This window comes from Pseudophryne corroboree, chromosome 5 (assembly GCF_028390025.1).
Source record: "Pseudophryne corroboree isolate aPseCor3 chromosome 5, aPseCor3.hap2, whole genome shotgun sequence".
Lineage (NCBI taxonomy): Eukaryota > Metazoa > Chordata > Amphibia > Anura > Myobatrachidae > Pseudophryne > Pseudophryne corroboree.
Genome location: NC_086448.1, coordinates 163,126,076 through 163,139,939, shown reverse-complemented (window position 1 = coordinate 163,139,939; position 13,864 = coordinate 163,126,076). Strand labels below are relative to the sequence as shown.

Here is a 13,864-nt window from a genome sequence, read left to right as displayed (position 1 = left end):
AGGCTGCATTATGTTGTTCATGTTATTTGGTATGTACAAAGGAATGGGTTCACTACGATATGCCGGCGGTCGAGCTCCCGGCGACCAGCATACTGGCGCCGGGAGCCCGACCACCGGCTTACCGACAGTGTGGCGAGCGCAAATGAGCCCCTTGCGGGCTCGCTGCACTCGCCACGCTACGGGCACGGTGGCGCGCTACGCACGCCACACTATTTTATTCTCACTCCAGGGGGGGTCGTGGACCCCCACGAGGGAGAATAAGTGTCGGTATGCCGGCTGTCGGGCTCCCGGCGCCGGTATGCTGGTCGCCGGGAGCCCGACCACCGGCATACTGAAGACCACCCCAAAGGAATATGTCTATGTCGAGAAGATTTAGCTGATGTAGTTTAGAAGTTGGTTTATTCACACTTGATTACATTTGATAGTATTAAACAAATAATTAAAACATGCATTTAACATCAAAGTTTTTTTTGAACATTAAAAAAACAGTGCATTATTTGGGAGTGTGTCAGATTTATAGGTGCTAACAATAAAAATGTTATGTGGCCAGACAATTGCTGTTTGTAGTATTTTGTCAGAGCAGTGTTTGCCAAGTAATTGGTCAACAGGTGAATTCATTGGCAAATTAATTGCTAATTAAGGCAGACACACTTGTAACAGTACTTCGCAAGTGCGGAGTAGCTGCAGACTTACTCCTCGGCTGCGACAAGATAGCGAACATTTGTTGTGTACATTTTACCATCGGCTACGCATTTCTGCAAAAAACACGCCTACTGCTGGATGCATACTCCCACACTAGCCGCCCACTTTCACGCCCATTTCGTTAGATAGCGAAGCCGAGCCTCTGTCACGCCTCCGTCACGCCCTGTTTTCGGTGGTGTAGTACGAGCAGATTTTCAGTTAGTAATTTTGCACAAGCGTCGTATCGCTCCCTTTGCGCACTTCTGCTTTCGTGCATGCGCAGTTTGCGAATTTTTGCCGTTTGCGATGCGATGAACTGCTGCGAACAACTCGGAATGAGGGCCCATGTGCACTGCAGGGGAGGCAGATTTAACATGTGCAGAGAGAGTTAGATTTGGGTGTGGTGTGTTCAATCTGCAATCTAATTTGCAGTGTAAAAATAAGGCAGCCAGTATTTACCCTGCACAGAAATAAAATAACCCACCCAAATCTAACTCTTTCTGCACATGTTAAATCTGCCTCCCCCTTGGAATTACCCCCAATGTTTGTAGTTCTGTGAATAAATTTTTACAGCTGTTCAACAGCTTTTAACACAAATGATGTTGTCTAAGTACTTGTTAAACAAAAGCCTCTTTACAAATACATTCCCTTTCTTTTGGACAAGTAATAGGAAACCATACAATTACTCATAGACACATTATATGGAAGTGGACCATTAATATTTATATTTATAAACTGTAATCGTTTATATTGGCTGTATGGCAATGCCTCTGCGTGTAGCAAATTACAGGCAGGAGTAATCCAGAAATCTTAAAATATACAGCACCACTGGCAAGACAGTAACCGAGGCTTGCCAGGGGTGAAGTGGTCACTGTGAGTTTAGGTATGAATGTTGTTTAGTTAATGCTATAGTCTATAATTCCGCTCAGTGTATTATGTGGCATGCCCCTAGATTCAGTCCTCTTTAGAAATGTTATAAACCTGAGGAAAACGTTTGTGTGTGTGTGTGTGTGTGTGTGTGTGTGTGTGTGTGTATATATAGCTTATTTCATACTACTAAGGCACAAAAGAATCCATTCTGCTCACCACTGAGAATCTTTTCTGCTGACAAATCATCGGGAGGAATGTGAGTTCTGTTAAATGCTAGAAACGCAGGCAAAACTCCCTTGCAGTTCACATCACCTAGTACCGCAGAAGCAAATGCACTTCACAAGAGTTTGCCTAGATAAAGGAATTGTTTTGGTTACTACAAGATAGTTGAATGAACTACCTGTGATAGGATTTCAGCCTGAAGTCTCATTTTGGTGCACTGCTGCTACTATTGTCTACATTTGGATTGATAGATTTTTCTCTAACGTCCTAGTGGATGCTGGGGACTCCGAAAGGACCATGGGGAATAGCGGCTCCGCAGGAGACTGGGCACAAAAGTAAAACGCTTTAGGACTACCTGGTGTGCACTGGCTCCTCCCCCCATGACCCTCCTCCAAGCCTCAGTTAGATTTTTGTGCCCGAACGAGACGGGTGCAGGCTAAGGGGCTCTCCTGAGCTGCTTAGTGTAAAAGTTTAAAGTAGGTTTTTTATTTTCAGTGAGACCTGCTGGCAACAGGCTCACTGCACCGAGGGACTAAGGGGAGAAGAAGCGAACTCACCTGCGTGCAGAGTGGATTGGGCTTCTTAGGCTACTGGACATTAGCTCCAGAGGGACGATCACAAGCCCAGCCATGGATGGGTCCCAGAGCCGCGCCGCCGTCCCCCTTACAGAGCCAGAAGACGGAAGAGGTCCGGAAAATCGGCGGCAGAAGACGTCCTGTCTTCAATAAGGTAGCGCACAGCACTGCAGCTGTGCGCCATTGCTCTCAGCACACTTCACACTCCGGTCACTGAGGGTGCAGGGCGCTGGGGGGGGGCGCCCTGAGACGCAATAAAAACACCTTTTTTGGCAAAAAATACATCACATATAGCTCCTGGGCTATATGGATGTATTTAACCCCTGCCAATTTTTACATAAAAAAGCGGGAGAAAGGCTGCCGAAAAGGGGCGGAGCCTATCTCCTCAGCACACTGGCGCCATTTTTTCCTCACAGCTCCGTTGGAGGAAGGCTCCCTGACTCTCCCCTGCAGTCCTGCACTACAGAAACAGGGTAAAACAAGAGAGGGGGGGGCACTAAATTGGCATATAAATATATACAGCAGCTATATTAGGGAAAAACACTTATATAAGGTTATCCCTGTATATATATAGCGCTCTGGTGTGTGCTGGCAAACTCTCCCTCTGTCTCCCCAAAAGGCTAGTGGGGTCCTGTCCTCTATCAGAGCATTCCCTGTGTGTGTGCTGTGTGTCGGTACGTTGTGTCGACATGTATGAGGAGGAAAATGGTGTGGAGGCGGAGCAATTGCCTGTGTTAGTGATGTCACCCCCTAGGGAGTCGACACCTGACTGGATGGTCTTATGGAAAGAATTACGTGATAGTGTCAGCACTTTACAAAAGACTGTTGACGACATGAGACAGCCGGCAAATCAGTTAATACCTGTACAGGCGTCTCAAACACCGTCAGGGGCTCTAAAGTGCCTGTTACCTCAGGTGGTCGACACAGACCCAGACACGGACACTGACTCCAGTGTCGACGGTGAGGAAACAAACGTATTTTCCAGTAGGGCCACACGTTACATGATCACGGCAATGAAGGAGGTTTTGAACATTTCTGATACTACAAGTACCACAAAAAAGGGTATTATGTGGGGTGTGAAAAAACTACCCGTAGTTTTTCCCGAATCAGATGAATTAAATGAGGTGTGTGATGAAGCGTGGGTTTCCCCCGATAAAAAACTGCTAATTTCTAAAAAGTTATTGGCATTATACCCTTTCCCGCCAGAGGTTAGGGCGCGTTGGGAAACACCCCCTAGCGTAGATAAGGCGCTCACACGCTTATCAAAACAAGTGGCGTTACCGTCCCCAGATACGGCCGCCCTCAAGGAACCAGCTGATAGGAAGCTGGAAAATATCCTTAAAAGTATATACACACATACTGGTATTATACTGCGACCAGCAATCGCCTCAGCCTGGATGTGCAGTGCTGGGGTGGCTTGGTCGGATTCTCTGACTGAAAATATTGATACCCTGGACAGGGACAATATATTATTGACTAGAGCATTTAAAGGATGCATTTCTATATATGCGAGATGCACAGAGGGATATTTGCACTCTGGCATCAAGAGTAAGTGCGATGTCCTTTTCTGCCAGAAGAGGATTATGGACACGACAGTGGTCAGGGGATGCGGATTCCAAACGGCATATGGAAGTATTGCCGTATAAAGGGGAGGAGTTATTTGGGGTCGGTCTATCGGACCTGGTGGCCACGGCAACGGCTGGAAAATCCACCTTTTTACCCCAAGTCACCTCGCAGCAGAAAAAGATACCGTCTTTTCAGGCTCAGTCCTTTCGTCCCCATAAGGGCAAGCGGGCAAAAGGCCACTCATATCTGCCCCGGGGCAGAGGAAGGGGAAAAATACTGCAGCAGACAGCCTCTTCCCACGAACAGAAGCCCTCCCCCGCTTCTGCCAAGTCCTCAGCATGACGCTGGGGCCTTACAAGCGGACTCAGGCACGGTGGGGGCCCGTCTCAAGAATTTCAGCGCGCAGTGGGCTCACTCGCAAGTGGACCCCTGGATCCTGCAGGTAGTATCTCAGGGGTACAAATTGGAATTCGAGACGTCTCCCCCTCGCCGGTTCCTGAAGTCTGCTTTACCAACGTCTCCCCCCGACAGGGAGGCGGTATTGGAAGCCATTCACAAGCTGTATTCCCAGCAGGTGATAATCAAGGTACCCCTCCTACAACAGGGAAAGGGGTATTATTCCACGCTGTTTGTGGTACCGAAGCCGGACGGCTCGGTGAGACCCATTTTAAATCTGAAATCCTTGAACACTTACATAAAAAGGTTCAAGTTCAAGATGGAGTCACTCAGAGCAGTGATAGCGAACCTGGAAGAAGGGGACTATATGGTGTCTCTGGACATCAAGGATGCTTACCTCCATGTCCCAATTTGCCCTTCTCACCAAGGGTACCTCAGGTTTGTGGTACAGAACTGTCACTATCAGTTTCAGACGCTGCCGTTTGGATTGTCCACGGCACCCCGGGTCTTTACCAAGGTAATGGCCGAAATGATGATTCTTCTTCGAAGAAAAGGCGTCTTAATTATCCCTTACTTGGACGATCTCCTGATAAGGGCAAGGTCCAGAGAACAGTTAGAGGTCGGAGTAGCACTATCTCAAGTAGTACTACGACAGCACGGATGGATTCTAAATATTCCAAAATCGCAGCTGATTCCGACGACACGTCTGCTGTTCCTAGGGATGATTCTGGACACAGTACAGAAAAAGGTGTTTCTCCCGGAGGAGAAAGCCAAGGAGTTATCCGACCTAGTCAGGAACCTCCTAAGACCAGGCCAAGTGTCAGTACATCAATGCACAAGGGTCCTGGGAAAGATGGTGGCTTCTTACGAAGCGATTCCATTCGGCAGATTCCACGCAAGAACTTTTCAGTGGGATCTGCTGGACAAATGGTCCGGATCGCATCTTCAAATGCATCAGCGGATAACCCTGTCTCCAAGGACAAGGGTGTCTCTCCTGTGGTGGTTACAGAGTGCTCATCTCCTAGAGGGCCGCAGATTCGGCATTCAGGATTGGGTCCTGGTGACCACGGATGCCAGCCTGAGAGGCTGGGGAGCAGTCACACAGGGAAGAAATTTCCAGGGCTTGTGGTCAAGCATGGAAACGTCACTTCACATAAATATCCTGGAACTAAGGGCCATTTACAATGCCCTAAGTCAGGCAAGACCTCTGCTTCAGGGTCAGCCGGTGTTGATCCAGTCGGACAACATCACGGCAGTCGCCCACGTAAACAGACAGGGCGGCACAAGAAGCAGGAGGGCAATGATGGAAGTGGCAAGGATTCTTCGCTGGGCGGAGAATCATGTGATAGCACTGTCAGCAGTGTTCATTCCGGGAGTGGACAACTGGGAAGCAGACTTCCTCAGCAGACACGATCTTCACCCGGGGGAGTGGGGACTTCACCCAGAAGTCTTCCACATGATTGTGAACCGTTGGGAAAAACCAAAGGTGGACATGATGGCGTCCCGCCTCAACAAAAAACTGGACAGATATTGCGCCAGGTCAAGGGACCCTCAGGCAATAGCTGTGGACGCTCTGGTAACACCGTGGGTGTACCAGTCAGTGTATGTGTTCCCTCCTCTTCCTCTCATACCAAAAGTACTGAGAATCATAAGAAGGAGAGGAGTAAAGACTATACTCGTGGCTCCGGATTGGCCAAGAAGGACTTGGTACCCGGAAATTCAAGAGATGCTCACGGAAGACCCGTGGCCTCTACCTCTAAGAAAGGACCTGCTCCAGCAGGGACCATGTCTGTTCCAAGACTTACCGCGGCTGCGTTTGACGGCATGGCGGTTGAACGCCGAATCCTGAAGGAAAAAGGCATTCCGGATGAAGTCATCCCTACCCTGATCAAAGCCAGGAAGGATGTAACCGTACAACATTATCACTGTATTTGGCGTAAATATGTTGCGTGGTGCGAGGCCAGGAAGGCCCCTACAGAGGAATTTCAACTGGGTCGTTTCCTGCATTTCCTGCAAACAGGACTGTCTATGGGCCTCAAATTAGGGTCCATTAAGGTTCAAATTTCGGCCCTGTCAATATTCTTCCAAAAAGAACTGGCTTCTGTTCCTGAAGTTCAGACGTTTGTCAAGGGAGTACTGCATATACAGCCTCCTTTTGTGCCTCCAGTGGCACCTTGGGATCTCAATGTAGTTTTGGGATTCCTAAAATCACATTGGTTTGAACCACTCACCACTGTGGACTTAAAATATCTCACATGGAAAGTGGTAATGCTGTTAGCCCTGGCTTCAGCCAGGCGTGTCTCAGAATTGGCGGCTTTATCCTATAAAAGCCCTTACCTAATTTTTCATACGGACAGGGCAGAATTGAGGACTCGTCCTCAAATTCTCCCTAAGGTGGTTTCAGCTTTTCACTTGAACCAGCCTATTGTGGTGCCTGCGGCTACTAGGGACTTGGAGGATTCCAAGTTGCTGGACGTAGTCAGGGCCCTGAAAATGTATGTTTCCAGGACGGCTGGAGTCAGAAAATCTGATTCGCTGTTTATCCTGTATGCACCCAACAAGCTGGGTGCTCCTGCTTCTAAGCAGACGATTGCTCGTTGGATTTGTAGTACAATTCAGCTTGCACATTCTGTGGCAGGCCTGCCACAGCCAAAATCTGTAAAAGCCCATTCCACACGGAAAGTGGGCTCATCTTGGGCGGCTGCCCGAGGGGTCTCGGCTTTACAACTTTGCCGAGCAGCTACTTGGTCAGGGGCAAACACGTTTGCTAAATTCTACAAATTTGATACCCTGGCTGAGGAGGACCTGGAGTTCTCTCATTCGGTGCTGCAGAGTCATCCGCACTCTCCCGCCCGTTTGGGAGCTTTGGTATAATCCCCATGGTCCTTTCGGAGTCCCCAGCATCCACTAGGACGTTAGAGAAAATAAGAATTTACTTACCGATAATTCTATTTCTCATAGTCCGTAGTGGATGCTGGGCGCCCATCCCAAGTGCGGATTGTCTGCATTACTTGTACATAGTTATTGTTACAAAATCGGGTTATTGTTGTTGTGAGCCATCTTTTCAGAGGCTCCTTCTGTTATCATGCTGTTAACTGGGTTCAGATCACAAGTTGTACGGTGTGATTGGTGTGGCTGGTATGAGTCTTACCCGGGATTCAAAATCCTTCCTTATTGTGTACGCTCGTCCGGGCACAGTATCCTAACTGAGGCTTGGAGGAGGGTCATGGGTGGAGGAGCCAGTGCACACCAGGTAGTCCTAAAGCTTTTTACTTTTGTGCCCAGTCTCCTGCGGAGCCGCTATTCCCCATGGTCCTTTCGGAGTCCCCAGCATCCACTACGGACTATGAGAAATAGAATTATCGGTAAGTAAATTCTTATTTTAATAACTGTCCTTCAGTACAGGGGTGGATTTAGGGGTGAGGGCGCCCCTAGGCACATCAGTTATAGCCGCCCCCATCTGCCTAATTGTATTTTTATTGATTAGTTATAAGCGCTCATTTGATGATAGCCAATTTAATAGATTAATAACAAAAAGCCAATAACTGACATTTTTTATTTTTTATTATGTATCCATATTTACTAAGAAGGACACCTTACAGGGGCAGTATGTACACGTCCTACCCGTTTACACTCCATTCAAGATGGCATATGATACAGTACAGTGGAAATTATTTTGCAGTTACTGGAACTTTTTGGGCTGATGTTACAAACACAAGCATCCAAGTGCTGTCCCCAAACAGGTGCTGCCCCTAGGCACGTGCCTCGCATGTCTATTGGGAAATTCACCACTGCCGCAGTAATATTTTTAGCCCTACAGAATAGATGGACTGTTCTGATTGGACCTGGACTGTTCTGATTGTTTATGATTACAGATGTTTTAAAGGAAGGTCAGTTATTTACAGCCTGTTTATGAAATGTTAGTGGAAGTGTTTCTTAGTTCTCAGCAGGCAATCTGAAACAGAAGTCAGGCATACTCATTGGCCAATTGATTATATAGACCTTTCTAGTAAGGATGGCCATCGGAAAATGATTGTTGGCTGCCATCAATGTTTCTGATCCAATGAAGATGCTTTTGCCATTCGTTGCCTGTTTTACAAAGTTTGCCATCAGCGCATGCTTTTGTCCAATAACTGACTGCATCACTCCTTTATATGGTTAACAGGTGATAATAATATGCCATCACAAGGCATGCTGCGATAGAGGCAAAGTTGCAAATGTTTTATGGTTCCCTTCCAATGGCATACCCTAGTGTCTAGTACAGGATAGGGACATTCTGAGCCCCAGAACAGGCTGAATTCTTCATGGCATATATTCATATATCGTGTGGCAGATTCACAATTCGCTTATACCCCTTTTACACTCGCAGAAAAATCCCGGGATATTGCACGTGAACGCGCATCATCCCGGGATTCTTCTCAGTGTAAATGGGTACAGGGACAATTTCCCGGGACGAGCATCCCGGGATTTCATCCCAGGTCAAAAGCAGGGTTGAACCCGGGACCGTCCCGGGAAGCTGCCAGTGTAAACGGGTATACCGGGTCAAGGCGACCCGGCACCCGTTCTCTTCATAGGAGGAGGCGGTGCTTGGAGAAGATTATCTCCAAGCACCGCCTCTGGGAGACTCGGCTGTGACGTCACTGACCCGGCAATATGCCGGGTCAGCCCGCTAATGTGAAAGGGTCATTCCCGGGAATGTGTCCCGGCAAATATACCGGGACACATTCCCGGGAATGAACTTTCCTGCGAGTGTAAAAGTGGTATTAGTGATATAATTCAGGTGGTTGAAAGGGAGGGGAATTTCTAGGCAAGAAAAAAAGGGCATTTTGTTTCCCCCAGCACTGACCGTAACCAGATATAAATCCCACACAATATTAGAATTCAGAGATCTCGGTTACATATATTTGCGCAAATGTATGAATAAGCCACAAAGCAGCATCAAGGCGTCTCTGTATATTTGGGGTCCCTAGCGCTATATTTAGGTGCAGGGTGTGCCACCCCAAAGCACCAGCATAGAGCAGCATACCAGTGAAAAAACTATAGTGTTATTAAATTAGTGTTAGGAAGCCGAAGCTATAAAAGTGATACAAAAATTAGATGTAATTAAAATGGAGAAATAGTGTTAAAGAAATTAGTATGTGAAAAGGTATGCCACACTAGAGTCAGCCAGTCCAGAGGCACCACACCTCATTTCTAAGCCAGAAAGCCCAGGGCAGCATACCAGTGAAAAAACTATAGTGTTAATAATAAATAATGTTTACCAGGTTTGCCTCTCTGCCTCTGAGCTATTGTCTTTTTGTTGTGTGAAAAAAATGATTGCAGGCCTCTTCGCATGCCAAGCATCCCCCTGTGTCTAATTTCAATAATATCGCTGCACAATTTTATTTTCTTATTTACTATGACAGCTGCATAGTGCCATTCATACCTTGTACAATAGTTATATTTTTTAGTTGAGTGGCGTGATACGACAGAAAGGAGGTGTGGCCTAAAGGTTTACTAGAAGTGCATTATTACAAAACGTTATTCTTGGGGAATAAAAAAATCTTAGTTCCATCTCAGTCTAAAAAAATGCAGAAGTACAGGTTGAGTCTCCTAAATCCAAAATGATTGGGACTAGAAGTATTTGGGATTTTTCTCTATTTTGGTATATTAGCATACCATAATGAGATCTTGGGGATAAGACACAAGTGTAAATACGAAATGCATATAAGTTTCATATACACCTTATATACATAGCCTGAAGGTAATTTTATACAATATTTGTAATCATTTTGTGCATGAACAAAGGGTTCAGTTCAGCTGAACGTAAATTGAATAAAACCAGGAAGGAGGTCCCTAGCGCTTTCCAATTCAGCCTTCTGTTTAGTCCGACTAGTGGATTTCTGCTCGTACCCCTTCGGGTGTGCGAGCAGAAATCCGAAAAAACTAGTGCAGTGATGCTGTTTTGTGCCCTAACGTAGCGGAAACAGCATCGAGGCGGGGCACTTATGTCAGAGAATACCCATTCTTGTGCCTAAATACCTTGTGTAAGGTGTGAGTATGGCCATTCTCCGACAGAGCAGCGTGCTTAATTGAATAGCACTGGGACCTTCTTCCCAGCGTTATTCAATTTGTGTTCAATTGAAACAACCCCAAAGTTTGTGCAGATTCATCCTCATACATCCAGGCTCAGTACGCCATGCAGCACGAGATTCCTGATGTGAATGAGCTACCAGGTCCCGTGCAACTCTTATGTTGAGTGTCTTTTTTTTGCCAAAAATGCATCTTAGTCGCAATGCAGTGTAACTAGGATGCACCAGGAGACGGTGCTGATTACTTTGATATATGACACTAGTATATTGTGTATGACTAAGTCAGTATACGGAGCAGAACAGAACTTGTATTAGAAAAGGTATCCGGACTCCAGGTTGACACCAGATGGTCAACACCAGAAATAGAGATGGACAAAAGGTTGACATGAATTTTTCACATTTGTTTTCATTTTTTTTTTACTTTTTCATACTTTACGATCCACTTGGACTACAACTGGGAATAGTAACCTGTGCCAAGCGGAGCAAGGCACCTTGCCCGAAGTTTGCTCGCCATGCGAGGGGACACTGTCCACTAATTGGGGTTCCCGATCACATTCCGAAAAATACGACACTAAAAAAACCAAAACCCCTCATGTCGACCTTTTTCCATGTTGACTTTGTTCATTGTTCGTGTACAGATTCAGAGACTCAGTCACACACAGATATACTGTATGTGTCATAATCACATTAATTAGCACAGTCTACTCGTGCGTCCTAGTTGCATTGCGTTGTGACTAAGATGCATTTTCGGCAAAAAAGACCCGACGCTGGTGGATTCTCATGCGATCTAGTGTGCCAAGAGGGGCTGTTTGGAGTGACTGCAGCAAAGATGTATGAGGACAGATGCATATACCCAAAATTCATATATGTTTCATATACACCTTATGCATGTAACTTGAAATTACATTTTATACAATATTTTTCAGAATTTGTGCTCATAACAAAGTTTGTGTACGTGGGAGGGGATGTCGTCACCATCCCGGTGGCCGGGATCCCTGCGGTCATAATGCCGGCAAGGGGCAGAGAACTGTTCCCACTCGTGGGACTAAAACCTGTGGCGAGCGCAGCGAACCATCGAGCCCGCAAGGGGCTTTGTTGCACTCGCCCCCCTGCCGGCATTCTGGCGACTGGGATTCCAGCATCAGTATCCTGCCCGCCGGTCACCCATACCCATTGCAGCTGAAATATCAGAAAGCAAAGGTCACGCTATCTCCGTTGCATTTAAAAAATTTGGGAAAACTTTGGATATGGGAGACTCAACCTGTATGTTACTTTCACTGATTATATATGCAGAAGGTTAATATAGCATCTGTCACATTAAAAAGGATATTTTATAGATTATTGCTGTAAATGCATTCTTACCGGTGATTCTGTTGTACATAATGCTGAATTACTTGGGGATGCATCATTTAGAAGTGACTGTACCTCCAGACACTTTAAAGATGATTTATAATGCTCGCTCTATAAAATAGTAGTTTGAGTTGTTTAAAGTTCTTCTCCCCAATGATCAATGTTCTGTCTGAAAACATTTGCTCACAGGACATGGCAGCTACATCACCTTTTGTCACTTGGAGAATGAGTCGGCTTTCACATGCAGCGCTGATCACACTGTGAGAAAATGGGAGGTATCGACGGGACAGTGTCTGGCTGTGTACACAGGGCATACGTCCATTGTTAACAGGTGGGTAACGGGTCTCCAAGCCTATTTCCTGTACTTGCTTGCAAGTTGTGACTCAAACACATGACAGGGATACAGTCTTGGGACATACATATTTTTCTACAAAAAAACGCTCCGAAATTGTCGGGGTTTTTTTTATTAGTGAATTAGGTGAAGAACATGAATTTAACCCTATCCCAAATGATTTTAGTAAAACAATAAATAAAAAGCAAATATATATATATATATATATATATATATGTGTGTGTGTGTGTGTGTGTGTGTATGTATGTATGTATGTATGTATGTATATATATGTATATATATATATATATATATATATATATATATATATATATAAAATATTTAAAATATTATTTTTCCAAACATCGATTTGGAACATCGCAACCATCGCGGCTTTTCATTTTGAAAGCCGGGACAGCCTGCAGGTATACAGGGGGGGTCTGGGGGGCGGCTTGGGAGGGTTCATTTACTCTCTCCAGCGGCTGCCATTGTCTGCAGCCGCTGGAGGGCTGGATCCTGCCGTGCTGACCGATCAGCATTGATCGGCAGCACGGCAGACACAGGGGGAGAGTGCAGGGAGGCAGAGGGACCTTCCGGTCCCTCTGACAGCAGCAGCGGAGGGAAGCTTATCTTCCCTGCTACTGCTAACACTCTCTATCTGACTGACTGCTTCCTGTGCGACCAGGTCAGATAGAGCACCTGCAGGCATGGTCGCATCTGATGCGACCATGCTAGGCAAGTGGTTAATAAATTAGAAATATGTTCTAGAGTTTATAATCTGGACACCCGATAATGTGGCTTCATGTCAGAAACTGCATGTTAATACTTACTATGTCTTCTCTCCACAAATACCTCCCACAGGATACTGGTGACCAGGAACTTATTATTTAGTGGATCTTATGACCGTACGGCTCGATGCTGGGACATTGACTCTAGCAGACCCCTTCAGGAGTTTCAGGGCCACAGAAACTGTGTCCTGGTTCTAGCACATTTTTCATCCAGTGATATCCTGCAGCCAACAGACATAGAAGGGGAAGAAGTGAAGGAATTCCTGGTAACTGGAAGTACAGACTGCACAGTGAAAATCTGGGAAGCATTCAGTGGCTACTGTTACCAAACATTAAGGGGGCATTTAGGGGCCATACTGTGTATTGTTCTGGATGCCCCCAACAGGGAGCTGTTTTCAGGCAGCATGGACTACACTATCAGGAGATGGAACATGGTCACTGGGGACCAGCTTAAAGTATTCAAAGATCATCAAGGATCTGTCATCTGCCTAGAGGTAAGATATGCAATAATTCTGTTTCTGATTTAACCTCAATGATTGGGTATAGCCACTACAGATGTGTCTTCATTCTCTAAGCTCTAGGTGCGCCAAATAGCCTATTCTTGGCGAACCAGGGTCTTTTTGACTTGGCCACAGCAATCATCCTTTTTTGTAAAAGTTGCATCTTACACCACTAAAAACTGCTGCAAGCGACAACGCTACACTGCTAGCGTACACTGACCACTGGGGCTTGCAGTACTTCTGGTGTCACTAGGTTTAATAGCTATGAAAATTAGGGTTCCTATACCAGAGGCTGCGGCTATCTCTCTCACCATGTTCTGTTATGGCCAGAGATGGATTTAGGGGTCAGGCCACACCCAGCCACAACATTATCGCCCACACCCACCCCTCTGCTCCGCCCACAGCAAGCGCGGCACCCCTAGGCATGTGCCTCAAGTGCCTAGTGGGATATCCGCCACTGGTTATTGTAAATCAGCCTTTTTGTACGCATGTTATACTAATTCCTTTGCGGCAA

At 46.2% G+C, this 13,864-nt stretch overlaps 1 protein-coding gene across 3 annotated transcripts in view; it reads left to right on the top strand.

The window, feature by feature from the left end:
* WDR86 (WD repeat domain 86) overlaps positions 1-13,864 on the top strand; it is a 237,680-nt gene that overhangs the window by 89,394 nt on the left and 134,422 nt on the right. For all 3 annotated transcript variants that reach the window (XM_063921844.1, XM_063921845.1, XM_063921846.1), the window contains 2 exons: positions 11,921-12,062; positions 12,924-13,344. In XM_063921844.1, coding sequence (XP_063777914.1) covers positions 11,921-12,062; positions 12,924-13,344 — 563 coding nt within the window. The remainder of the gene's footprint in view (positions 1-11,920; positions 12,063-12,923; positions 13,345-13,864) is intronic.